Source organism: Calonectris borealis, chromosome 6 (genome assembly GCF_964195595.1).
Source record: "Calonectris borealis chromosome 6, bCalBor7.hap1.2, whole genome shotgun sequence".
Lineage (NCBI taxonomy): Eukaryota > Metazoa > Chordata > Aves > Procellariiformes > Procellariidae > Calonectris > Calonectris borealis.
In genome coordinates this window covers 36,856,880-36,884,736 of record NC_134317.1, presented here as the reverse complement: position 1 = coordinate 36,884,736, position 27,857 = coordinate 36,856,880, and the positions used below count along the sequence as shown (strand labels likewise).

General features: G+C 35.9%; 1 protein-coding gene across 2 annotated transcripts in view; it reads left to right on the top strand.

Annotated features, from left to right (window-relative positions):
• Positions 1 to 27,857, top strand: part of ITGAV (integrin subunit alpha V) — a 66,775-nt gene that overhangs the window by 28,192 nt on the left and 10,726 nt on the right. For both annotated transcript variants that reach the window (XM_075153691.1, XM_075153690.1), the window contains 23 exons: positions 4,920 to 5,011; positions 5,512 to 5,626; positions 6,956 to 7,017; positions 9,076 to 9,121; positions 10,665 to 10,790; positions 11,511 to 11,555; positions 11,745 to 11,788; positions 11,876 to 11,932; positions 12,402 to 12,454; positions 12,869 to 13,071; positions 15,206 to 15,397; positions 15,510 to 15,555; positions 16,145 to 16,246; positions 16,997 to 17,055; positions 18,089 to 18,243; positions 19,814 to 19,951; positions 20,689 to 20,756; positions 21,754 to 21,901; positions 23,098 to 23,190; positions 24,240 to 24,319; positions 25,123 to 25,203; positions 26,278 to 26,383; positions 27,268 to 27,426. In XM_075153691.1, the coding sequence (XP_075009792.1) occupies positions 4,920 to 5,011; positions 5,512 to 5,626; positions 6,956 to 7,017; positions 9,076 to 9,121; positions 10,665 to 10,790; positions 11,511 to 11,555; positions 11,745 to 11,788; positions 11,876 to 11,932; positions 12,402 to 12,454; positions 12,869 to 13,071; positions 15,206 to 15,397; positions 15,510 to 15,555; positions 16,145 to 16,246; positions 16,997 to 17,055; positions 18,089 to 18,243; positions 19,814 to 19,951; positions 20,689 to 20,756; positions 21,754 to 21,901; positions 23,098 to 23,190; positions 24,240 to 24,319; positions 25,123 to 25,203; positions 26,278 to 26,383; positions 27,268 to 27,426 (2,270 nt within the window). The remainder of the gene's footprint in view (positions 1 to 4,919; positions 5,012 to 5,511; positions 5,627 to 6,955; positions 7,018 to 9,075; positions 9,122 to 10,664; positions 10,791 to 11,510; positions 11,556 to 11,744; positions 11,789 to 11,875; positions 11,933 to 12,401; positions 12,455 to 12,868; positions 13,072 to 15,205; positions 15,398 to 15,509; positions 15,556 to 16,144; positions 16,247 to 16,996; positions 17,056 to 18,088; positions 18,244 to 19,813; positions 19,952 to 20,688; positions 20,757 to 21,753; positions 21,902 to 23,097; positions 23,191 to 24,239; positions 24,320 to 25,122; positions 25,204 to 26,277; positions 26,384 to 27,267; positions 27,427 to 27,857) is intronic.

Here is a 27,857-nt window from a genome sequence, read left to right as displayed (position 1 = left end):
GTACAAGTTACAACTCGATCCACTTACTCAACTGCAATCATCTTGTAGTAACACCATTGTTTCTGTAACTGATGATGTTTACATTGGAAAAAGAAGATGCCAACTATCCAAAGCTGATAGCCAAAAGAAATTCAGCACTGAAAGAACTTTTGATCTTTTTGTTATTATTTGGAAGATGGCTTAGACTATTTTTTTTTCCTTTTTCTGCAATTTCTACTCAGCATCCCTCCACAATATTTTCCATTTATAAATTTAAAATCTTACGTAGCGCAGTAAAGTGACAATGTTCCATTGGTCCAGCAGCAGCAACGCACCTATGTAATGGATTTTTAAAGCAATTCTGTTCCTGCTTTGACAACCCCATCACCCCACCTGGAAAGTACTTTGTGAGACAATGCACTGTTGAGTTGGCATGTCAGCCCTTTTTCCCTAATGAAAGAGTTATGTAAAATCATCATGTGATGTCTGCTACAATGAGAAGGAGCAAAGGAAAAACCATGGCAGAAGCTGCCTTTACAGATATAAAATAATACCCATGGTCAAATGACATAATCCTGGAATTAATGACCCATCAAGAAGAAGTCCTTGAAGCGTCTGCATTTTACTCTGACAAATAGCATTGTGTAAAAACTCTGGACGTTTTCTTGAATAAATCTAGTCAGAACATACTTTGTATTGCCTAGGTATATTTGTTTGAATGCCTGTTTAAAATGTACATCACTGCTTTAAAGACATTTCTAAGGTATTCTTGAGACACTCTAAATTGAAAATAATTTAGAAATACAAGAAAAACAGCAGTGGCTATAAGAATCGTTATAGCAGTAAGGCTGACTGTATTACATAAAAATGTTGGTCTGTATTTACAAATCACTGTATGTTTAAATCCTACCTGTATTACAATTTGCTTCCTTTAGGTAGGTACTGTTTTTAAAGGGTATGGGGGAAGGCTTTTGGTTTTTTGGTTTTGTTTTGGTGTTGGTTGTTTTTTGGTGTGTTTTTTTTTTTTTTTTTTTAAATAACTACCACTGAAAAGTTACACCATGATAAAATAATAATAAAGTTGGGGTCTTTATACTAAAACACAGAAATGCTGAAGTCAGTGCTACATTTTTCCCGTGACAAATCTACTTTATAGTACAGCTGAAACACCTTATTTAACTCTGATTTGCTTTAGTGAGGGCTCACATTTAAGTGTTCTTTATGTTTGTTTTCCCCAGTCAGGAACAGAAATACCGATGGTTTCTCATTTAAAGCAAAGGGATTTTTGATGACAGGGTGTTTTCCAGATTTCCTCATAAGATTAGTTTCTCTTCTGGACCTGAGGGAAAGGCTCATAATCTATTTACACAGTGTTTTCCTGGGGAGAATTTTGAATGGGGGTTGGTGAATAACGGTTACTTTTCTTCTTTAGAGAGTTAACATCAGATTTGACCTGTATTTAATGTTTGCAATTTTTTATTCAAAAAGTCCATGTTTCCAATGTATGTACTTTCCACTTGATCTAGTTTTTGTATCTTAATGCACTTTCCTGTGTTACAGGCAGTCTCATGCTGAACAGCAACCCCCTCTCCCCAAGACCCTCCTCCGTTAGTTTTAGAGAACCTAATCAAGCTTTGAATACGGGATAAACTCAATGTAAGGCATCTTAACCTTGTAGCAGATGTTGTTTTGTGTTATCTGCATCTGCACTGACATTAGACGATTTGGCTAAGATGTTTGTAAAATATTTTTGCAATAGTAGTGTATTATAAATAAATAAAAATTATTTAGCCAAATTGCCTAATGGAGCACATCTTACTATGTGGTGGGTTTTTTTTTTTATGCATAAGAATTCCTAATTTGTTATTTAGGACTTCAGAAATTATGATGTGGGCTTCTGAAGTCATGATATTTGGAACATAATAAACTTGGGGTCACGTTCATTTGCTTTCTGATTTGGAGATGTTAGGTTTTTTTATTTGCCAGCTTCTGACTGTATCTCAAAGCCTAGATGTTTACCTATTAAAATAAAATTGAAGGAGGTTTCCAATATTATCCTCAACTTAGAGCCGAATCAGGGCTTTTTCAGTACTGTAGAAAAAATAATTTTGTCCCCTAAAGACTGAGGGAGAGAAAAGTTTCTGTAGCTGCCATCCTGGATGTTGATGTCTTCCTTGGGTGGAGGCAGTGCCTGCAGCTCAAGAATGCACAGGGAAAAGGCAGAAATGGGCTGTTTTGGTAGCATGTGCTGTTTAAACTACTGGTTCCCCTCTTCTCCCCTCCTATGCAATCAACATAGACTATAGTTAGATGGCACCAGTAACCAGTAATCTTTTTTTTTTTATTTTTTTTTTTTTTAATTGCTTTATGCTGTTTCAGCTGATGCATTCAGCTGAAACTTGAAGGAACTAATTTCCTTTATCACACCTGTGATAAAATCAGATTGCTGATAATGCTGAATGGCTGTTTACCTATTATTGTAACAAGTCCATTCATTCTACTTGCTGCCTATTGTTTTAAACTTAAATGGGAAGTTTACATCCTAGACACTTTTATAGTACCTAGCACAATAAGATTCTGCTTTGCACTATAAAACTGCTATACTACCTTTCATGTTAGTCATAGATATATAGCGTTGTATAAGTACTTATAAGTCTTTTCTTCTAAGTAACTAGCATTAGGACGAGAAAAAATGGCCTCAAGTTGTGCCAAAGGAGGTTTAGATTGGACATTAGGAAAAATGTCTTTACTGGAAGAGTGGTCAAACATTGGAACAGGCTGCCCAGGGAAGTGGTTGAGTCACCATCCCTGGAAGTATTTAAAAGATGTGTAGATGAGGCGCTTAGGGACATGGTTTAGTGGGCATGGTGGTATTGGGTTGATGGTTGGACTTGATGATCTTAGAGGTCTCTTCCAACATTAACGATTCTATGATTCTATTCTAAGTATCCAGCAGTAGAGAAAGGTGTAAAATGCCATGCCGTAACTATTCTCAAGTTTTACATTGTTTAAAACTTTGGCAAGTAAAGCTGAGATTTCTTTGTATTCGAGAGTAGCTGGACAAATAGAGGGTAAAATCCAAGTCTGTCTTTCTAGCCTGTGTAACTTTGAGTGTGGTTACAAGCAGAATAAACCAATTTTAAGTCCCTGATGCTGCCAAAAAGGATATAGTTCCCAGCCATGTGTTTCTTGTCTTCTCCCCAGCAGATTAGCACTACTTCCATCCCCATGCAATCAGCTGGGTTAGTCCCTGATCCAGTTCAGTATTTTAGGTGGTTCATATTGTGACTATGTGACCAGAAGGTAGTAGTGCCAAGACAGACACTGGCAGCAGGAACATATGGACAAGAGCAAATGGGAACTGCTACCCCTTTTGGTGTCAGCTTCATCTGAAACTAACTCAGTCATGCAACTGCATCCTTGGAGCAAAATTGTCCTTGGGTGGATTTTCATGAATTAAAGGCAAGTAAGGGAAAAGATGATGATAAAATAGGGATTTTAGAAGTATGCTAAAGACAGTTCCCTATTTGGAAAACATCTTGATCTGTTTTTGGTTTTCCGTACCATGAGAAGGTGACATGCAGGTCTCCAAACTACATTTCTGTCTGTGCAAGGGTGATAGTATAAATGTTCACGTGTACATAAATCTGTGCAGATGTGCTTAATCATCAGGCCCTCCATGTCTTTAGCACCTGTTCAATAACAGAGTGGAGGACGGGGTGACAGAAGGAAGTGTTGTTTTTTTTTTTATTTACCTTTGATGAAATTAGAAAAAACACAATAGTTCTCTGTGATGCTATGCGCTCGGCATTTATTTCTACATAGTTCTAATCTAAGAGCAAAAGTAGTCCAGATACTTGCTTGTTTTGGCTGACTGCAGATTAGAATCACTTTTGTTGTCCTTTTCATGGGATTTTCCTAATGGAAGTAACACAGTTTCTTGAGACAAAACATTCTTTACAAGGTGTAAGACAAGCAAGGAAGTTTTGATTCAAGTGGTCACAGGTCTCTGATTCATAGTGGGGTTGGGTTTGGGGATTCCCCCCAGCAGTCTGTGGAAGTGATGTATGGCTGTTGACCTCATTGACTCCTTTAGCTTTAGGCACTGTAAACCAGTGATTTAGGTGACTTTTTAAAAAGATATGTTTTCCAGAGTGTTGCATCCTTTTTCTTACTAGGCTGGCAAAGTTTCCATTGTTGTTCCAGTGAAAGTACATAAGAAACATTAAATGATTTAAAGACTTAACATTCGCACTTGCAGAAATACCACTCGTTAAATTACTTCTACCAGCCTTCATCACTGAACAGTTAACATACAGACACCAGTGCAAATTATCCCTTATTTGACTTACTCTTCTGTTTGGAAAACTCTGTAACATTTTTGTTACTAAATACCCTTTCACTTTACTTGTATTTTGTAAGCGTGCTAGTTTCCATGCTTTGTACACTACAGTGACATTCAGAATAGAGATGTTAATACTTGGTGGAATATTAGAAGAACTTCTGTCCTGATTCTAGCCAAAGGCAAAACTTGCATATTTAATCAGGGCAATATTTCTTCTAGAAGCATTAATCCTAACTTGGCTTTGGCACTGATTCTTGAGCACTGCTGTAATATAATTTGAAAGTCAAATATCTCAAGTTACGAAGTATTTACTGTGTTGCCGTCAAAGATGCTATAAGCTTTGTGGTCTTAACAACAAATCAGTATTGTACTAATGCTTCATATGTAAAAATAGCTGCATTTGGCACTAGATGTAAAAATGAATAATAAATCCTGTTAAAAGCCTATTTCCATGAAAGGGTGATATCCTCCAATGTTACTGTTTTCCACTTTTCTCTGTATGCATCAAAACCAATGACTTAGCTCTTTTTTTTTTTTTTTGTTCTTACCGTACAGTTTCCTGTGAAATTATGCTTTGTTTTCATTTTCTTTGTAGGCAACAGAGATTTTGCTCCTGATGATCCGCTGGAATTTAAGTCTCATCAGTGGTTTGGAGCCTCTGTGAGATCCAAAAACGACAAAATTCTGGTAGGTTTTTGATGCCCTTCAAATGCTTCAGTACTGGGATATTGTAGTGGAAAAAATGTGAAAAGATCTGGATAACTCAGAATTTAAACAAAATCCCACGAATCAGCATGACTTGTCTTTTTCAGAATTTATTTATTTATTTTCTTAACTCTTTGTAAACAAAGGTTGTAGCATTTTTGTCTGCTTTTGAGGGAAGTAGTAGAATTAGTTTGCTGAAGTTAGAATGTGTTAAATTCTCGATGAACTCTTTACAACTGTTGCTTTAAGAAAATATTATTTCGAAAATTCTTGTGATAAATCAGCTATTTCTAAAAATACAAACTGGTGATACTTCTGCCCCAGTGCTGATAGTATAAATCTCCTCTAATAACACATAGTACATCTGCCAAAATTGTTTTGGTTGCTATTCTGTAGAAAATTGGAATTCCACCGTATCATTCTATACCCCCCAGCATTTTGAAGAGGAGTTTGTTTCCTCACTGCCATGTGTTCTTCCTTAGGCCTGTGCCCCGTTGTACCACTGGAGAACTGAAACAAAACAAGAGCGAGAGCCTGTAGGAACTTGTTACCTGCTTGCTGGATCTAAATCTGTGGAATATGCACCCTGCAGGTCAAGTAAGTGTAGAGCACTTTTATTGCTTTCTGTTTGGAATTTCTCTTGTTTTGTATTTTGTGTACATTTGAAGCGGGATGTTGTACAGGTATTTCCCCCTTCCATAGCAATTAGCAAAAAAGCTAGATCCAGACATCTGAATTCTCCTCCAGTTGATGTTCAGGATGCAGACCTTGCTTTCTCTACTGTAGGCCAGAGGAAAATCTTAGACCCAAGTATCATTGGAATTGAGGACTTCAGTTTTTGAAAGGACCTCTTCTGTAGTAATCTCTCGAGCAAAATTACGTAGCAAGTGCTTTTTCAAAGACCAGCTCTAGAATTTTCTGAAGCTTAATTATTGTTACTCAAGTAATTTAAAGAGAAAGCTCATTTTAGAAGGCAAGGTGTTGCACAAGTAGGTTCTGATTTCCATGTATGCATACATAGTAGCGATGCATTGTTTTAATTATATTCATTGTTTAACATTTGTAGTCTTATTTTCGAAACGCATTGCATTCATATTATGTAGTTGAGTTGCTAGTTTATTCAGATGCTTATAAGCTTTTTTAAAATACAGAAGTCTAAAAGTTGAATGTTCAAACTAGGATTTTTTTTTATTTGCTGAAAATCATTGATGAACAGCAGGAATGAAATCCAGTGTGGCCCAACATAGAAGGAAGTTAATAAGCATATATTAAACTAAATTAATAAGCATATATTAAACTATATTAAGCATATATTAAACGAAATCATGCTAGTTAGGTAGGTCACACTTCCAGATAAGGGGGTCTCAACATTTCTACTCTGGAGCTGTATAACTGTAAAATTAACTCGGCTATAACAATTCTTGCTGGGATGAGTCTCAGTATGCAGAGAGGTTTTCAGCCAGGTATGCTTTTTTTTGTTTGTTTGTTTTAAGCTAATACTTGAAACAACTTACGGTTATGTACCTTTCAGATTTTTATTCCAAAAGAAAAACTTATTCCCTATTTTCCAGATACCTTATTTCCTAAATAAAAATTGCAAATATTTTTCCCCAAAACTTTTGAAGATTGAATACAAAGGAATATGGAGTTGCTGTTTACTTTGACTCTGTTAGTCTACAACATACGTTAATGTTATATGTATGTTAGGCCAGCCCTAAAGTTGTTACAGCATTTGGCTGTGAGTTGTTGATAAAGAGAAAATAGTGATTTATAAAAAAAAATTTCCAAGGTTCAAGTTCAGGAGTGCAAAGTTACTTAGGAAGATGCATTGGAAAGTATTCACAGAATCATCTGATCTAGTACTGATAATATTTATTTTATTTATTTTTTCTCTCTCTTTCTTTTCTATCCATTCTTTTTTTGTAGCCACTATCGATGCAGATGGACAGGGATTTTGTCAAGGTGGATTTAGTATTGACTTTACAAAGGTATGTGATTTTTTCTCAAGTCAGCAGACAGTTGCAAGTTAACAATAACCCTGATACAGACCACATACAAGCACAGCTATTATGAAACTAAATGTAAACTACCATTCCTGAGGGGACAAAACCACAACCAAACACATCCTTGTAAATAAACAAAAATAACTTCAAACTATTCCAGTATTATAAACCTGTTTCTCCCTACATCTTCACAGCAGCACGCTTTCACTTCTTGTAGGAATCATGTCCTAAACAAATAATCTGCTTTTGCAGCCTCATGCCGTAAACCACTGCTGCAGCTAGTCTTCAGGTGAAATAAACTGTAGTAGTCAGGTTTTTTGACACACTTATTTTGAAGGGATTGGTGCATGGCTAGTGTTAGTTCTTGAGGAAGAATAACTTACTGCTAAAGGGAACTGGTAAACAGTGTTCTTGTGAATTAGTTTTGTTTTTCTCATCAGCTAGCAGAAGTAGACTTTTTCTTTTTTTGCTGTCTGTCTTATGTTTCTTCTACTTTTATATTCTCCCTGCCTTTTATAATATTTTTTTTTTTTTTAAATTCACAATTACTTTTTAAATCCAAGCACAATAGAACTGTGCACAAATCTGAGAACTAACTGTAGCTTTTTTATATTGTACAGTTACATTGTTTAGCATAGCCTGGACATGTTAAGACCACGCAAGTCCTATTTGTGATGTGGCAATTTTTTGGGTTCTTCACACCTTATGATTGGGTCATATCCCTTCGCTCTTTGCCCGAAGACACTCTTGTTTTTCCTCCAGAGGAAACTGTGCAAAGTGCAGTATAGGACTGTAAGTGTTTTTTTGCATGCACCCCTCAGGCTTACTGTGCCTAGCCCCAGTTAAAACCAACCTTGGGCTCTAATCCAAAACCCTAGCTGAGTGGGCAAGCCCGGGTATAAGGTGTCTCCAAATCTCTGACCTAGATTTTTCTGAGTGGTGATTATGGGAGTTTTTAAGATTAAAACCTGAGTAAGTGGCTTAATTATGCAGCAAAGCCTATAGCCCAATTCTGTGGAGGGATTTTTATTAAATAACGGTCATCCTATGAACATTCCAAGCACTGAGGATTTGTTAGCAATAGTATAAGGCTGCTAAAGAGCAATTGTAGTTTTAGAGTCTCTGAAGTGATAGTAGAATAGAGAAAAACAGGCTGAGGAATGTAACTATCAGTAGATTATGTAACGGAATGCAGGCGCAGGAAGCGTTTGTGTGGACACCTGCTTTTGACCAATCCGTGTATGTTAAGATTCGTGTGCTTGCTGACTGTAAACCAATAGAGGATTCGTAGGTGCGCGTGTTAGTGTGGCTAGCTTATAAAAGTAGCACAATATCTTGAAATAAAGGAGAATGACCATACCCACATTGGGACTCATCATTACTCCGGGAACGCGCTCCTACTCCGACCCCGGGACGCTCCGACACAATTCAGTACTCACAGAGCAAATTCCCAGCACTGGGTCAGTACTTACAGAGCAAATTCCCAGCACTGGGATAGCTAATGTGGTTAAAGTTTCATAAAATGGTTTGTGGATTGCAGTTGTACCAAGGAATATGAAGTGGGGGAATGACATCACAGCTTTTCTGAATTAAACTTTTCTAAAGATAAGTTACAGAAAGTGGCAGGGTCAGAAGATGAAACTAATTTTGTGTACTGATCTAAAAACATGTTATGATTGCCTTGTAGCAGTCTTGACGTTTTCTCCTAATTGTATTTCTGTTGTCTTAGATTTATGTGGGTAGAAGGGTCTATTACAATAAAAGCAGAATTCTGCCTAGAATTTTAAATGGGTGAAATAGAGAAGCAAGTCACTGAAGGCATATTGTTTGTTATCTTAGCATTTTATGAGATGCATTTTTAATTAATCATTCCTTCAAAAAATAAAATGTATTGGGGTCAGTGAAGCTACAGTGATATACATGTATGGGATTACTTCCCATAAACATAACACATGTTCTCTTGACTTTAAATATGCTTAATGAGTTTTTTCTTTTTCTTTCTTCCTTCTCCCCGCGCCCCCCTTCCCCCCCTCCCCCCCCCAGGGAGACAGAGTGCTACTTGGAGGACCTGGAAGTTTTTACTGGCAAGGTGAGATACATCATTTAAGTCAGAGAAGTTGACCTCTTTGATTTTTCTCTTTATCCTCTTAGTCATTTGTATCCACACTTCTCCAAACACTGTCAAAGTCTTTGTCAGTAAGAAAACTAACAAAGAATTTTTCTTCATCCTTCAGAATATTTCCTGAATAACCAAGGCAACCACAGATTAAAGCTGAAGTAATAATTGTATATATGTGTCTTTTGTCTGTTAAATAACTCTGTGATCATTTTAAAGGCATTTTCCCAGGAATGTGGAATTTGTTTCCACTGGCAGGATAAGTTTCCTTTAGGATATTTTGCTTGTTGTTTTGAAATCTACATGTTTTGTAATTTTTGATACACATATGAAGCATGGATTTTCAATGAGAAATATACCCTGCAAAGAGAACAATCATTATTTTCCTTTGACAGCAAAGATGTATTGCGTTTGTTTACATTGATCTGTTTGTGCCGTGGTGAACATTTTACCTCTAACTGCGCTGTTTACACAGAACATTACCTATGTATTTTGCTAATGTGGGTTTCAGTCAGTTTTTGTTTGCAGGATCATTCAGCGTTTAGCTATAGCTCTCCGTTCAAAAGGTGGTGCTGCTACAATCAGGACACAGCTGCCAAACTCTGCCTGTTTTTTAATGTAAATACTAATGTTTATGAAAGATTTTCTGTATCACGCCAGCTTACATACAGATGCAGCAGCACAGGAGGGTTGTTTCCAATCCTATGTTTCAAATTCTCAACAAAATGGAATGATTGAAACTAAACTGCAGATACAGTATAATACAGATTACGTTTGTGTATTCATTTTATTGGTTTTTGACAAAAGTGACATCTCATCTGTTGAAAGAACCTTATTCTCTTCTACTACTACCAAAAAAAACAAATCTCAGCTCTGAATAGAAGACAATCTAAAAACTAGATTTTTCACCCCAAATTTTTATTCCACATTCTGAGATGCTGGAGAGGTAGTTTTCCCTGTACTTCATACATGTATGAATATGTATGTGAAGTAAGTGCTCTTCTGAACAAAAGTTTTTTGTGATTCAAGATTTAATTGAAACTCAAAGAAAAGGATGTAATGAAGTCACCATCTAGTGGCTAGTGAAGTGAAAACAGAGAAGGTGGTAATACACTACGCTCATCTTATTAGCTTCTTGTCTGCCATGTTAAGCTCTCATGTTATGGTATGTAGGCAAGGAGTGATGACTCAGTTCTGCAATACCATAAGCATATGCTTACTGTTACCTAACTGAGCAGTCCCGTTTAAGTCCTGGCTTACCTGTAGGAGCGGTTCTATTTTCAGTGAGAATTGTTTGTGTGCTTTTGATTAAATATGTGCATAAATCTTTGCTGAAGTAGGATCCAGATTTTCACTTTCATCCTTTCTAGTGCTGCTGCTGTTGGCTATTTTCTGGTCGGTATTGTGGAAGAGTTGTTGCTTCAGAAGCAAGCATTCTGTAAATGAGTCCTGTTGCTTATTGAATGAGTGCACACATATTTTATTTGTGGTTTTAAGCTGTTTTCTTTCTCTTTAGGCCAACTTATTTCTGATCGAGTGACAGAGATTGTGGCTAAATATGACTCCAAAGTCTACAGTACAAAGTATGATGACCAGTTAGCAACCAGACCTGCCAGTGCTGCTTTTGATGACAGCTACTTAGGTGCGTAGTTTGAAAAGGAAGAAAACCTAGCTGTACTTGAAAAACTCTATTGTGCTATTCATACTTAAGTCTAAATCACACAACTATTGATTCAACATTTGACAGATAACGAGAGCGCTACATACTTGAAAATGCAGTAATTTATGTATGACGGAAGCTTAGTTATCTTGCCATAGGCTTGATTCAAAAAGCACCTGATGACAAAATAAATGGAAATATTTCCATGAATTTTTGTGCTCTGTGATTCAGGCCAAATATGGGAATGGCTGAGGAATGATTTTTATGTGAGAAGTTAGTCACATACCTGTTTTTTTAGAAAAGCAGCTGTTTCTAAATAATCTACCAAAACAAAATAAAAATGTGAAAGAATCATGTTTGGGAAGAAAAATCATGAAGAGCCTCCCTTAGAGGAGTGGGAAATCATCATTTAGCTTCATATATGTCTAACCGGATTAATAAAAAAAGCAAGGATAGACCAGGACAGTTCCCAGGATGATAACTTTAAAATTTTCATCTTCTGATCTCAAATTCATGGATGCTGATGATTTACAGTCTACTCATGTAGTTGCTAATAGTCTAAGCTACTTAGAGGCAATATTTATTCCAATGCATTTTAATATGAAGCAAGAGGACTGTGTATAGAGACCTATGAAGAGTATAAAGAGATGAAAGGTTTAATAAGGTTTTTAAAGTGATTTACTAATTTTTTGTGTTGATCAGGATATTCGGTGGCTGTTGGAGACTTTAATGGTGATGGCATAGAAGGTAAGATCCTTGATTCAGTACAAAAATCATGTTAATAGGCTGGGCAGGTCTTTCAAATAAATCGTATAGAAAAAATGGTACAGTGCACAGGGAAATGCATAAAGCACTAGGAATGAGCTACTCTGTTCAAGCAAATTCATCGTGCTTTGGGACCTGAATGTTATCTGGGTATCTTGCTTTATATTTCAGACTTTGTATCAGGAGTCCCAAGAGCAGCAAGAACTCTGGGCATGGTAGGAAATTTGAAACATTAAACTTTACAATAAATAAAGAAGATGAATATTGTTGGTATGCTGTAATGTGTGTTTCTTCATGTGCAGGTGTCTATTTACAATGGGAAAAACATGTCTTCCATGTTCAACTTCACTGGAGAGCAGGTATGTAGCTTTATTGAGGGTGGTGGGTGACTGGGAGGCTATTGCTATAGAAAGATGACATGTTGAGACAGTCATCTTTCAGAACATACAATATTCTGTATGTTATTAGCCTATGTGCCAAAGAAAAATTTTATAAAGTCTTTAGGAATCCTAAAAATATATGTTCTGTGAGTTCCTGTTTTGTAGTACTACTTAGAAAAACAATCTTATTTAAATGAAGGAAATGCTGCCTATTTTGAGAATTGGGAAGGAGGACTGGGTCATGAAAGGGAGAATGGGAAGGTAACTAATCAGTTTACGTTCTAACAGAGTAAGGAAGAGAAAGAAAAATGTAAGGAGAAAGGAGACAAAAAATTTTGTGGTATATATTATCATCTCCCTAACATCTTTTCTATACAACTTTGTATAAACTTGTTTGTGTGTTTATATCACTACAACTCACAAGTTTGGTTTGAATTTTGTTTTCCAGATGGCTGCCTATTTTGGGTATTCGGTGGCTGCCACAGATATCAATGCGGACAAGTAAGTGCCCTCTTCTCCCCCCTGCCACCCAACTTGTTTCGGCAAAGAAAAAAAGAAGCTTTTATTAAAAAGTCTTTCCTACAATATAGATTTCTGTCTTTGTTACTGGTTTAACGTGTATCTGCGCAACACACTTTCTTGCTAGCACTCAACATTTGTTTTAACAATTGTGGATTTGCTTTTGTATGTATTTACATAAACAAACGTGTATTCACATGCTTTAAATGCATTAAATTTTGGTGTATTTGTGCTTACTTTGTCAATAAATATTTGCCTTCAATTGCAATTTAAAGATAGGTAACTTTCATCTTAATACTGACTTCAGTGCTGAGTTAGTCCTACTAACGGATGCTTAGGAGAATGAAACTGAATTTTCATGCTGTTACTGAAGAACCTTATCCTTCTTTGGTCCAGTTATACAGATTTGTTTATTGGAGCCCCTCTTTTTATGGATCGAGGTTCTGATGGGAAACTTCAAGAGGTCGGCCAAGTTTCCATTTGCCTTCAACGAGCCTCCGGAGGGTTTCAGATCACAAAGCTGAATGGTTTTGAGATATTTGCAAGATTCAGCAGTTCTATTGCACCTCTGGGGGATCTAGATCAGGATGGCTTCAATGGTAGGACATCCTTTATTGATCAGTATTTTCTGTTCGTAGATGAAATCTAGACAGCATACTGAATGTGGATTCTGCACACAAACATTAGGTATTCTAACCGTGACTGAATGTTGGACACGAAGGTCTAGACTCCTTTCGATGCTTGTATGCTACTCCCAAGAATGCTAACAGGAGTTACATGTATGCATCGAGCAGAGACTATACCATTTAAACTACAGCATGGATTATTTTAGCTGTTACACTGATCAGTTTATTACTTTCTAAGTGATAAGCACAGTAGAAACTTTGATGAAATATCTGACTCTCTACTGTGACTTGTTAGGACATCTTCAATATAATTTTCCTGTTTCCATTGCTTAAAGCGAATTTTCCTCTCCAGAAACACGATGACTGAAAAGAAGGTTTTGTTTCAGAGAGCTGTTTAAAAATGTTCTGACAGAAGAGATTTCCCTGAGAAGAGTCTAGATTTTTTTTTTTTAATTTCAAAATGGAAGATTCTGGTGAAAATATCCCATAACTACTACAGCCAGCTGTACCAAGAGCTGAGTGTCTTGAGCAAGGATTTGGATTAGAAGTCTGAGTCTGATACAACTGAAGCTGTTGACTCAAACCCATTGCCAGTGCTTCTTGTTACTTTCTCTTAGGAATGGAGAGCAATGAAACAGACAAGAATCATGTAATTTTGGGACAGAGACTTCAGGAATCATAGGGAGAACACTTTGTTTTGCAAGTCATACTCCAGTGTTTCCTAAAGAGTGGTAGGAATTTGAGTTCCACAAAAGATGCTCGTTTTTGTTTTTTTCATTCTGCTTGCAAGCTAAATATTTTCTGAAAGATCAAAAATTTTAACAGGCTAATATTTCAAATTTCCAGGTAGCTCTAATTTTTTTTTTAATGAAATAATAAAATCATAGAATCATAGAATAGTTTGGGTTGGAAGGGACTTTTTTAGTTGCTAATAGCATACAGAATTAGTGTGAAGATGCGATATCGCTGCACCTACTTACAGGAGACATTGGAAAGGTTACAGCTGATAGCCAAGAACCTGGTCACTTGATGAAATTATCCAAAAAATGTTTTGATTCCATCATATTTCAATCTGAAATAACACTGTAGGTGAGAAAATCATAGCAAAAGCTGCCTCTTTTTAATTACTTTGCCATTGTTTAGCCTGGTTTTTTAGTCTCCCCCCCCCCCGCCCCGTTTCATTTTGGGAGTGTTAATCAAAATGCTTTCCATCACAGTATGGTGCAAAATTTGAATTTCTACTGTTTTCATAAAGTTTGTGAAAATGAGTCAAAAATGCAAAATGGTGAACCTTTGAGTCCTTATTCTTTTCATGAAACTTACTCAAATTTAAGGAAAGAGGAAGGAATAATATAATTACTCTGTGTATTGTTTCATGTTTGGTCTTTGAACCTACTGCAGAAATGTTGAATTTAGATCATATGTACACTTCTAAAGCTGTCCTTACAGATAGTCCAAATAACATTTTGTTTATTACTGTTTATTAGTCATTGGTAATGAGTACTCTTAAATTTATTAAGCTTTAAGAGATTGCATAATTGCACTAACTGAAAGTTCTCTATAAAACATATTGCCAAGCCATGATCAGGATAGACTGGAATTTGATATTTACCATTGTTTTAGGCTGATCTAAATTTTCCAGAATTATTAAAATGTCACACCCTTTGGAGGAACATGAGTGTGTTAATGAAGTGGGCAGATAGTCCCACTTAGTTTTGTGATTTGGCACCAACAGTGACTAATTCTGGGTGTTTAATACTCTCAAAAGCATCTCAAATCCATATGATTTGGCTGTAAGTCAGTTACTGAAGTGCAGAAGTGTTTGCAGAACTATTCCTTTCCCTCCTTGCCCCCCCGCCCCAAGTCTATGATATATGTTCTTGTTAAATATTTATACTTTCTAGAAAAACCAGCATCCAATTTAAAAAAAAAAACAAGAAAACAACCAAAAAAAGATGGTTGGTGAGCATTTTACAGGCCAGTTGCGTTTCCTCCCTACTGAGACACATTGAAACTGTAATATCAGAAATTATTGATTGATGAAAGGACAAATATATTCTCCTAGTCTGTGTCTGGAGATGTTGACAATTGTTCTTTTGGTTTACAGATATTGCAGTTGCTGCACCATATGGTGGAGAGGACAAGAGAGGACTTGTCTATATCTACAATGGAAAAGCAAATGGTTTGAATGCAGTCCCATCTCAAATTCTTGAAGGGCAGTGGGCCGCTCGCACTATGCCACCCAGTTTTGGGTACTCGCTGAAAGGAGCCACAGATGTGGACAAAAATGGATATCCAGGTCCTTTGCTCTAAATGTCACTTTAGCCTAACTTAATAGTAGCCCCAGCTCTGACTAACAACGTACTTTAAAAAATAAGTTGTAATGTGTATCATTTCTCCTTTCTTCCTAGACTTGATTGTTGGAGCCTTTGGTGTTGACACAGCTGTTTTGTATAGGTAAGTATCTCTCTAGGCTTTTACGTAAGTGCAAACAAAATGAAAGCTCAGTGGCATTCTTGAGTTACAAAAGCAGGATCAGGGAAGCCTGAAATTCTGCCACTCCACCTTCCAAACTGCTGGAGATGAAAAAAGGTTATACTGCTGTTTTCACTGAGTAAATCTACAGTCTGCTATCTGTTTTTTATCTTTCTCAATAATCTATAATTAAGAGAAAATATAAATAAGCTGTCTTCAAGGCTTTCTGAGTGACAGTTTTCTGGATTCTGACACGTACACAGTGCTGCTAGCTATTACAGTGCAATCCCAATATTCTCATCCAAACTTGCTCATTTTGGGAAGATACCATATTTGTCTGTGTGAGAAATCATAGGCCTTTCTCTTAACACAATTGTCCATGTTCTGACTCTGATAGTAATGAAAGGGCACAGAAAAACTTCCTGCTTTTTCCTAATCTACTCAATGATTGTTATTCTTGCAGTTTCACTAAATATTGTCTAAGTGTGTATGCGTATATTTCACAATTTGATGGGGAGGGTATTGTCTAATATGGTGTTGAATGCTGTTCAAGAGGATGTTTTCTTTGCAGGGCTAGACCAGTTATTAGAGTGAATGCTGCCCTGGAAGTTAATCCAACTATTCTAAACCCAGAAAACAAAGCCTGTTCACTGTCAGATGTAAAAGTTTCTTGGTAAGCAGGGTATCTTTGTTTTCCTTTGAGGGGAGGGCTTTTTTGTTTTTTGTTTTCATAAGCTTTCAATTTTGAAACGATTCAGTAAGTCTAGTCAGCCAATTAAAAAAAGGCAATCAAACACAGATTTTTCTGAAAGAACAGACAACACAAAATAAGAACTCTTCGACAACAGTAGGAGGACCAACATTGTCTTCAACAGATGCTAAACTGACTCCTAAGTTACATCCTACCTGCAGAGATTGCCAGTTGTCTGTGTTGAGTAGATTAAGATCTTCCCAAGATGATAACGGATCACACAGCTTTTGCCATGCTTTTACCCATTAACTTACTTTTTAGGTGAGCTTATGGAAAACACTTGGGAAATGATCCGCTCTGCAAACTGGTTTTGGTTCTTGTTCCTGGACCCAAACCCACTTTTCCTTTCTAGTTCTAATTCTCTTTTCAACTCAGTATGCCAGTTCTAGCTTTAAAAATAAATGAGCCACATTTGATTTCAGGAATAAACACACTGGTTCACAGGTGACTATTCCTACATGAATTAAGATTCCAAAGCTTTGCATTGCTTGCATTGGAGTCTACTTATTAATAGGTTACAGTTTCTCTCCCACCAGTAGAAGACAGCTTTTGGGAGTGAGCTAAAGTCTCAAAAGGGAATACCTTTGAACTGAGAGAAACCGTGAAGAATTTTAGAAGAAAATGAGAGAAAAAGTGTGTGTGAAATTAATCTTTTCTTTTCCTCCAAAACAGCTTCAAAGTAAAGTTCTGCTTAAAAGCGGATGGCAAAGGAAAGCTCCCTAATTCACTCAGTAAGTTCTGCTAGTTTAAAAACTTCGAAGTCTTTTTATATTGTTTGCAGACATGAGCACTGGTCATTGTCCTTTTCATCACTGAAACAGCTGGCTACCCTTTACAGCACAATCCTACCAGTTCAGTAACGACATGCATCTATAACACTGTCTTCAGCAGTTTTTTTGCTGAAGTTGTGTTGAAGTCAGTGGGATTTGAGCATACTTGGGACTTTAAGCATACATTTAACTACTCGGTGGAACTAGTCTTGGAAAGTCCTTTGTATTTTACAGAATTGAGATAAACTCTCGTTGAGAGGAAGTTTTAGACAAGAATATTCAAGTGCATTTTTAGGCCTAAAAAATATAGACAAGCCACAAGGGACTTCTCACATTTCTGTTGAAATCATGAACTTCTGATTGATATCACTGATTTTTGCATCAGATTCTCTGTATCAGGATCAGGAAAAGATTGTTTCAAACAGGTTTTTAAGATGTCTCTAAGTGATTTTGTAGTCTGGCAGACAGCCTGCTACAATCAGGTTTTGTCTACTGATTATAAAAACTTTTCCTTCTTTTCTGTATGCATGTATAGAGGTGGTATGATCTGCGAAGATTCACATAAATAGTTACATATTTTAAATTTCATTACCTATATCAAATATGTGAAGTAATTAGATTAGCAATACAGTTAAATAATATAAGTGTTATGTGCAAGATTGCTTTAAAATTTTCTGGGGGAAACAAAAATTTAACTTTTGTTCTTGCAGTTCTATAGCAATTATAAATTATAAATGTTTCAGTGCTCTTACATGTTTCCAGTTTTTATGGAAAAAGCAGGGTCTAATTTAGGACAGCAACAGTGCTTGTTAGTTACTATATTGAGAACTAATGTAGTAACAGATTTTATATTGAAAGAACTGAAAGTTTTAAAAGTTCCAAGTACTAGATTTTCATTGTAGCTGAAATCAGCTTTCAGCTCCATTTCTGATGGTAGTCTGCACTGTGTTTAATTGAATGAAATATCCCTATCCTAACGCTTTGGATTTGACAGATTTCCAAGTGGAGCTGCTGTTGGATAAACTTAAGCAGAAAGGAGCTATAAGGAGAGCTCTCTTTCTCCACAGCAAACAGCCTAGCCACTCTAAGAACATGACTATTACAAAGGGGGGCAAAATGAATTGTGAAGAACTTGATGCCTTTTTGAGGGTAAGTAGCCATTTATGTTTTAGGCAAATAATTTTTGGTGCATTGTCTATTACAAGTTCCTTGTGTTAGGTGTTTTTAAAAAAAAAAAAAATAGAAAAAAGAAATGCTAGAGAAACTTCATGCCCAATGAATAGACCTAAAATTACTAAACCTTATGTCTGTCCCGGGTTATCACTGCTGTCAGAGGACGAACAATGGATATTATTGTGACTAAGGTCCTGGTCACTGAATGGATTGGAAATTCAGTTCTGAACTTTGTGATGGACTTCTTGGACAAGTCATCTAGACACAAAATTAGTTATAATTTCCGAGGAACGTGAAAGTCAATAAGCAGAGGTTGTGCTTCTACTTTGGAGGTAAAAGAATAAAGAAAAATACGGATCTGCAACTAAAAAGCAAAGATCAGCAAATAACAGAGGAGACAGAAGAAGGTTGAAATACTAAGTTTACTTTTTCTCAGTTTTTTTGTTTTAGTCCCCACAAATGTGGACAGATGCTAACACAATTAAAAAGTGTAAACCAGTAAAAGAAACACTGGCTGCAATAAGGAAAGACGTGAAAGTGTAGCTATGTAAGTTAGATGCAGCTCAGATTTATCTCTGAGCACTTACAAATCAAACATAAACAATACTTACTCCTCTCTCCAAAAAAAAAAACCCCAATAAAAATACTAGTAATCATTAAGGATTCGTGGAGGATAGGTAATACCTCTGACTGGCCTTGTGTGTGGGATATATATGGAAATAGACATCCCAGATCTCCGTGTTAGTAAAGCTTTAACACTTTTCTACACAACATTCTCATAAAGATAGTAATGACACATGACCTATATGAAATTACCTTAAATTGGATGCAAAACCAGTTGAAAACTGTAAGGAAAAGAGTTATCAATAAGTTTCTGCCCATAGAAGATAGCTTCTGAAGCAAGATCCTGCAATGAGCTGTTCTAGATTCGGTAATTTTCATTATTCTCAGAAATGAAAATAATGAAGCAGAGTTTACACTGATAAAATCTGTGGCTAACATAAAGCTAAGAATGGTTTCTCAGTACTCTGAAAGGGAGGATCAATATTTGATAAACAGAATGATTTGAAAAGAACAATATGAAAGTCAGCAAGTGCAAAGTAATAATTTTAAGAAGGAAAAATCGAAGTCCAAAGATTGAGTATCTATGAGGGATCTTAGAAGCATACTGAATTTTGACAGGAAAGAGTGGAATTGTATAGCCCTTTAGGCTCCTTTAGGCTATTAAAGTTCTATGACTTAATACTTCTGTATGCTCCAGTTTTCCAGTTGTAAAACAGGCATGTTACTACTAAAATTGTCCATCTTCAAAGTTTACACTGCAGGTTTTCTGACAAGAGTTTTTCTAGTTTGAAAAGAGCTCAGAAGTTTTAATGTTGTTCTAGCTTCCTCATTCCTACTACAACATGAACAATAAATAAAAATACTGCTCAGTATTGCTCTTGGGATGACTGTTTGTTGCCTATAGAGACTTTTAAAGGATATTGTTGTTGTTGTTGTTTTCTTCACGTGTTTTAATTGTAATTCAAATCTTTGGTTTCCTCAGGATGAATCTGAGTTTAGAGACAAACTAACTCCCATTACTATTTTTATGGAATATCGTCTGGATTACAGAACAGCTGCAGATGCAACAGGATTGCACCCTATCCTCAACCAGTTCACTCCTGCTAATATGAGCAGACAGGTATACTTCTTACACAATCTGTGATGAGAGAACCCAGAACATATTTTCAGCTTTCAATACTTATTCAATACTTATGTTCATCTTAGGACTTCTGAAAAATTAAGATACCAAAATACACATCTACGCTTTAGTCTTTAAATTATGGAAATATTGATGGCTATTGTATATTTGTCTTGTCTTCCTTTTCCTTCTCTCTCTGTATCAATTTTTTTTTTGACACGTTATTCCTTAGTGCTGGACTTCCTTTTCACACATACTAATTAACACTTTTCTGGAGAAAAGCAGTTAGAGTAGTATTGAAGGTGTGAATCTTGAAGGATTGGAGTGTTTCATCCATTGCTCATGTTATGCTGCTCTATGTATATTATGTTTATCCCTATAATTCTCTTAAGGTAATAAATATAGTTTTTCTATTTCTGCCCTTTATACAAATTTTTACACTTGTTTGTAAAGAGGATAATGGAGATGCAATTCAAGATGAACAGCTTATTCCGTTCAAGTTATGGAAAAAGGATTAAGATATGGAGACATCAGTCCTAGAATTGCAGTGTGGCCAGATGAAGCACCATGCCCCCCATGTATAAAACTCGATTGTCCTCTTCTGAGACTAATGAGATGAAGATATCTCACAGCTATTTAGAAAATTTTTTATTTGGTGGTGAAACAGTATTATTGGAAATGTATGTTAGAACAGATGCAGGGATTATTAAAACAATATGCATTTGATTTTTGCATAGGCACATATTCTGCTGGATTGTGGTGATGATAATGTCTGCAAACCAAAGCTGGAGGTTTCAGTAGAAAGGTAAATACATGAGAAAAACTCTACAGGGAAAAGTAACTTCCCTGCTTGAATTCTAAACTTCAAGAGCTTGTAATACTTTTGTTAAAAGGATGTATTGAAATAAGTAGGACTCCTCAGTGTATACAGTCTAAACTCATGCTTATTTCTTTTAAGGAAAATCCATTTTCTGCTTTGTAACCTAATGTCTTTAGCGTGTAATACAGGGAGAACACACACCACCACCCAGCCCAGCCCCCACTATAAGTACACAGTATTTATTTGTATATTTGCTAAGCTGGACATGCATAGCAAGCATAAACCAGTGTTAGCTGCAATTGTACCACTGTTCTGTTACCTAATACTAGATAGACACATGAAGATGTGAACAAGCGTGATTTTATCCAGCAAGAGGTGGACTAGGGCTCTGTTGTCACACATATGAAAAAAATTGTTGGTATTGGTAGTATCTTTTATTAAACCTGGAAAAAAGAAACAAGTTTTAACTCACAATTCTTTCATGAGTCTGGGCTTTTTGTGCTTTGTATGCCTGAAAGCCATTCTTAATGTATTATCTCTACTCATAAATGTAATCTGGTTTTTTTTATGCCCTTAGTGCAGAGCTATAGCATATGCACATGTATGTAGGTAGTACAGTTCACAAACATACTAATTCATGCTAATGCTTCAGAAACATTTTACATCAGTGCAGGTACAGTTAGGTTTCCTTGTACTTGGTGAAATGAAAATACATTGTTTGGAAAGATAGTCTTTTTGTAAATTTTATAAAAAAAGATTCTTACGAAACAGCATGTAATATTTGCTCCATTTTTGTGATTATAGACATATTTTTATTTTAAACATACAGCTCTCCTGATATTCCTGAAACGTAGGTACTGCCTCTAGATTTCTCTAACGTCTTTGTGCAATTTCAGAATGTCTCTTGTTTCTGCAAGTTCAACCAGTTCAATACACTTTAAAACCTGAATGCAGAGCTCATTTTTACACTTGTTTTTTGTAGTGATCAGAAGCAGATCTATATTGGTGATGACAATCCCTTGACACTAATTGTCAGTGCTCAGAATCAAGGGGAAGGAGCCTATGAAGCAGAACTCTTTGTCATCGTTCCGCCCCAAGCAGATTTCATCGGTGTTGTTCGTAACAACGAGGTAAAATTCCAGCTATCTTTCTTCTTTGAGTAGTTGTATTTCAGGTGCTGCTATGGGAGTCTGTGGGAGAGGTCCATCAGTGGTGTTTTTTATGCTTCATTCTTAAAGCAAAGCACTGAAAAAATGATAAGGTTCTTCCAAGCCAAGGCTATATAACACCTGGCTGAATGGTTCCAGTTTAAGAGCCTACTGCTAGCAACAAAGGAGAATCATTTGTGTGATGGAGCTTGACACACAGAGTTTATCTGCTACAAGTCTTTATTTGAACAGTACCCTTGTTAATTTATTTAAATTTAGACTTAGCATGTCATGTGCTAGGTAAAGAGCTGGGCATCTGTGACGCAAAAAGCGATGTTGGGTATTACTATTCTCTTCCGCCTAAGTATGTAGAAAAGTCTTGGCTGTAATTTATCCTGACTACACGGAATATTAAACTTTATTTCCTGACTTTCCCTTGTATTATAAAATGTCTGTATAACTTCTATTTCTTTGAAGACACGTGGGTATAGTCCAAATTTTGTTTTAGCCCATTATAGCTATATATAAATAATATACTTTCAGATTTTCTTCGTCCTTGTTTTTATTTGGTATAATCTATCATCGATCAATATATCTGTAAAGTTGCAGAATGTTAAGGGGAAAACTATTTTCCCCCTATATCAAAGGATTCTAACTTTGATACCACGTCTTTCATATACATTGGACCATGCCTTGGTTTGGTTCTCCAGTTTGCCTCTGCTACTCTAGAGCTTTGTGAAGTGGTTTTATCCAAAATCTGATAGCTCCTCTAAGACCTCTTTTTGAGTAAGCTAGTAAGTATTCATGTTATTTTGCCTTCAAATCTTTATTTTCCTGTGGAGAGTTTGTGCGATTACCACAGTTTCTTCACATAGGTTTTAAAGAATCACGTGGAGAAATGCTTTAGGTCAGAAACATCATCGGTGCTACCCAATATAAGAGTACCGAATTTCTCTTTTTATAACTTTGGAAAGAGCATCCCTCTCCTATCAAAAATATTGGTCTCCATAGAGACTTTCATACTCAGATTTTATTTAATTTTAGCGCTTGACTATGTAAGGACTGAGAAATTATATTAAAATTAACACAGTGTATCTATAACTTTTTTCCAGACTTTCATCCAGGTGTCCAGATGTAAAGAATGACATTCATTAAGATTTCTTTCTGGCTTATTGCAGGCTTTAGCAAGACTGTCATGTGCATTTAAAACAGAGAATCAAACTCGCATGGTAGTTTGTGACCTGGGAAATCCCATGAAAGCAGGAACTAAGGTAAGGTTTGGTCCAACAGGTGTCTGGTATCTCAAACAGGAGTGCAGTTGGCATTTTTTCTTAATCACAGTAGTGTTTGGGCAGGATGTTTACTCACAGGAATATAAGATTAGATCTAGCTGATATTTAGCCGCCCACATGTTTGGTTAGTTCAGTGGTAATTGGTTTCAACTTTTCAGCTAAATTAAAGGCTGAAATGAGTGTTCATGAGTTTTATGATGCAACTCAAAAGGAGTACTTCATTAAACAGTGGAATTAATGAACTCTGATCCCTCAGGAGTTTGTCTTTAGATTTATCTGATACGTATTTTTTAGTATATAATAAAGAGCTAGTTCATAACACACCTTTCTCTTAGTGGAAACCTACTAGTGCTTCTCTCTTCTGCCTAGCTTTGTGAAGTTTGAGAGAGAGTTTTGTCTAGTTGAGATCTTTGCACTTCCACCAAATGTAGCTGAAATTGGAAGAATTAAAAAACTACTAGTGGGACCTGGCAGATATTAAGATGATATGACATAATAAGTCTTATTTTCTGAGGAAATAAAGTGAAAATCAGTCACAATTATAAACACTTTGATGGTGCTTCTCTTCCAAGAGACATTTTGTATAGATGAATAAATGCTATTTCCATAGTCTTTCAAAGTATATCAAGCTGAACTGTGCAGATGTTGAAGCAACTGTCATGCACTGACTTAGAACAAACCTTGGGAACTGAATTTAGAATCATTAAAGCGTGCCCTGTTCTTTAGACTACAGTACTTTAACATAGGGAGGCTCAGTTATGTGTAAAAATGGCTGAAGCAAGGAGGGTGAGCATGATGTAGACCTTACATTTCTATTTTGTGGCAGTGATGCATCGGCTGAAATCCACAGAGAGCGCGGTACATTTCCAGTCTTGATGAACTGGACAAGTTTTATTTGCCAGTTCTCTGTGTGTGTTCTCTTATGACCACAAGCCTCAAGCAATTTTGTTGCCGTATAATAGTATTAAGAAGCTTTTATTGTGTATTTTATTGTGTTTTCACTGAACCACGGTGATTTTTTTCTAAAGCTATTAGCTGGCCTGCGTTTCAGCGTGCACCAGCAGTCTGAAATGGATACCTCTGTGAAGTTTGACTTGCAAATCCGAAGGTACGGAAATCTGAGTATCGCCTGGTAGATAACATGCTAAGTAAATAGACTGAATTAAGCAGTTAGTTTCACTCTAGACTAATTCTCAGGTTTTTGCCTTGTAGTTGTTTAAAAAATAAACACATCTTTTTAATGAATTATGTTTTCTACAATAGAGGAAAAAATGTAAGAAAACAGAGTTTTCTGTTTGAATGCAGCTTCTTTTGCTTACAGCTTTTAGACAGGCCATGGCACAAGTGAAATACTAATAATGAGGAACAAACTATTTAAAGTGTTTCAAGAAAAACTTTATATTTTTGTACCTGCATACCATTGTGATCTCCTGACGCTTGTGTAGTGGCACAGAATGACTTGTGGTTTTGGGTTTCTAGCCCTGTTTTAAAACTGATGTTTGAACTCTCAACAAACTGATGTTTGTTCCTTCTGATGTAAAGCCAGAATTTCAAATTTTATGTATTTTGAGCATGAGAGGTATAAAAAGGCAATGCAAGTGATGGTCTGAGCAGAAGCAACATGTAGTGAACCATTTCCAGTGTTTTTACAGAAGCCAGCATAAGAGAGTCTAAAAATTAAATGGGACAAACCAGTAGTGTTCCTGTTAATTATAAGATGAGCAAAGTGCTTTCATATAAATATGATATATAAATCTGAATTTATACCTACTGGAGATGACATTTAAGATTTGGGATGTGATCAATAGGAATCTCTTTACCCAATACAGTTTTATGTTGCTTAATGGACAGTATAAATACAGCTGCTTTTTTTCCCCATGGTGGACCAAAAGCTTTTTTTTTTCTCTGCAGTTCCAACCTGTATGACAATCTAAGTCCAGTAGCATTCTATCAGGCCGACCTTGCTATTTTAGCAACTGTGGAAATTAGAGGGTAAGCATTGATACTATTTTAATAAACGTCTTTCTCAAATGAGCTTTTCATGTTTGCTTCTTTATATTCAATGAACTTTCTTTTAGCTCTGCATAAGTTTTCAAGAAGCCTTAGGGAATTTTTAATCATGAAGAAAATATGGTTTTCTCTAGCCACCCTTTGGACTTTCAAATCTTAAATAATTCTAAACAATTACAAGATGAATTCCGAAAAGGAATGTTGTGCCTCTATTACTAGAGGTTTTTTTAGAAGAAGAAAAAAAAAAATCACCCCTAATTTTTGCACTTGCACACATTTCTCCAGGTCACTTTCCTCCTCCACAAACTGACTGGGTTTTCATCCAACAACCCCTGAAATCTTTTCTAAAACCAAAGTTGAAAATCCTATTGAAGATAAGTTTGCAATGCCCTCACCTTCTTCAGTCTTAAGTGTAGTATTAATATTGTAATAACTCCATTACCTCCGTTACTTCTGCTTACCAGAAATCTATACTTCACACCTAAAAGCTATACAATCCTCTTGCTTAGCCAGTTAACTCAGATTCCCGAGTCATAATTTTTTAAAATTTTCACTACATTCATTATTGTGATCTACTTTTGTTAATATCTGAGAGATGGGGGGATGGCACAACTGAAAAGCATTATTGCTAGCTTCATTGTTTTCAGTGCATGCTGAATTATTCTTATGACTGTACTGGTACGTCTCTACATCATCAATATTTCTCATTACTGAAGCATTTCACACTTTGTGTTTTTTGGATAACATGTATGTATATAAATACTATTAATGGTTTACTAGATGTTGTAGGATGAATCCAAAGTTTAGGACAGGAAAAAAATGTTTCTAAATACAAGGTTCATCTTTACATGAAAAGATACTAAAGATACTATTACTAAAGAAAACTGAACATTTAATATACAAGCCACTCAGATTCTTTTCTTCCTGTTTTTATATATAGAGGATGAAAAACTGGAGATTGTGTTTTAAACGTGTTGATTTTTTTTGAGGTGTTCTAGAGAATTACATTTATCGTTTCATACTTTATAATAATGACTTGTTTGCTCCACTGTTTAGTGTGTCGTCTCCTGATCACATATTCCTTCCTATTGCAAATTGGCAGCCAAAGGAGAATCCAGAAACAGAAGATGATATTGGGCCTCTAGTTCAGCATATCTATGAGGTATGCAATGACTACTAATTTCAATTACACAGTTCTGTGATAAACGAAAAGAAATCTCTCTTCTCCGGAGTAAATTGTAATTTTTTTCTTCATTTTGTTCTTGCATGGAAATTGGTATCTGCAAGAAGGGTTGGAATGCCTGCGATTAGTGTAACAGGAGTGGCCAAAATAGAAGAGGCTGATTTTTTTACATCATTACATATATTTTATTTTCTAGCCATTTGAAATCTAGATAAAACATTTGAAGTAACTTGAACTCAGAAAATGACTCATGGGTGTAAATTATTTAGTATCCTTATTTGTATTCCAACTGTTCTGAATCATTATTGTAAAGGCTTTTGCCTTGAAAAATTTTAAGTATTTAAAATTTCCTTAAAAGAATAATCACAACTTTAATCTAGATTGTTTAATTAAACAAAACCTACTGAGAGCGCTGTGTGAATAAGAATACTTAAAAGTTGTTCTAGAACTTAAGAGACCATTTATCTAACAAAACTTACGGGTGTATGTATCTCCTCTGAGTATCTTGGCTGAGACACGTACAGTGGCTGTGATTCATGCAATAGACTACAAAACCCCCACATTTTTTCAAGGAAAAAAAAAATATTTCTTCAAGGCAAAAAACCTAATGCCATATAGTGTTTCTTCAAAGTAATTTTTATCAAATTACAGGATTTTAAGGATTGCCGGTTGGTGGACTGAAGTTTAGCTACCATTTTTAGGTAGAGTTGTTGATGCTATTGGCATAAGTGATTGGGGGTAGGGGTAGCAGCAGTATCATTTATGGCTCAAATATAAAATAACAACTATATGCACATTAACAAATAAGGCGGCTTTGGCTTGTGGGTTTTTTTTACATTTGTTAACTTTATTTTCATAATTAGCTGAGAAACAATGGTCCAAGTGCATTCAGCAAGGTGATGATGACTCTGCAGTGGCCTTACAAATATAAAAACTACACACTGTTGTATATTGTTCAATATGAAATTGATGGTCCCATGAACTGCACTTCTGATATGGAAATCAATCCATTGAAAATTAAGGTAAGCAGGACTTTCCTTTTGACTGGAATGAAGTATGTTTGTTTTGGAAAAAAACTCAAAATACCCAAATCCCTGAGAATATCTAACGCTGTCTGAGTTAAGTTTTCATCTGTTGCTGAGGAACACGATTGCATTGTTTGATAGTACTTGTCAATGTATATAGCAGGTGAAATAAAAGGTAGACAATAAATTGTCAACCCAAAGATAAATGTCTTGTTTCTTTTTGTTGTGGTGTTTTTTTCTTTTCTTGAAGACTGTACTGTATGAGTTCTAAATCCAAAGCAATGGAATTTTATTGAATGTGGTCATGAACAAAAACATTCGAGATGCTTCTGGGCTGTTTATGTAAATTTTCTGGGTTTTATTTCTGGAAGAAAATGGCACTTTTTTTTCCTATTACTAGCTTATTTGTCTAGGCCCTCATCCAAATG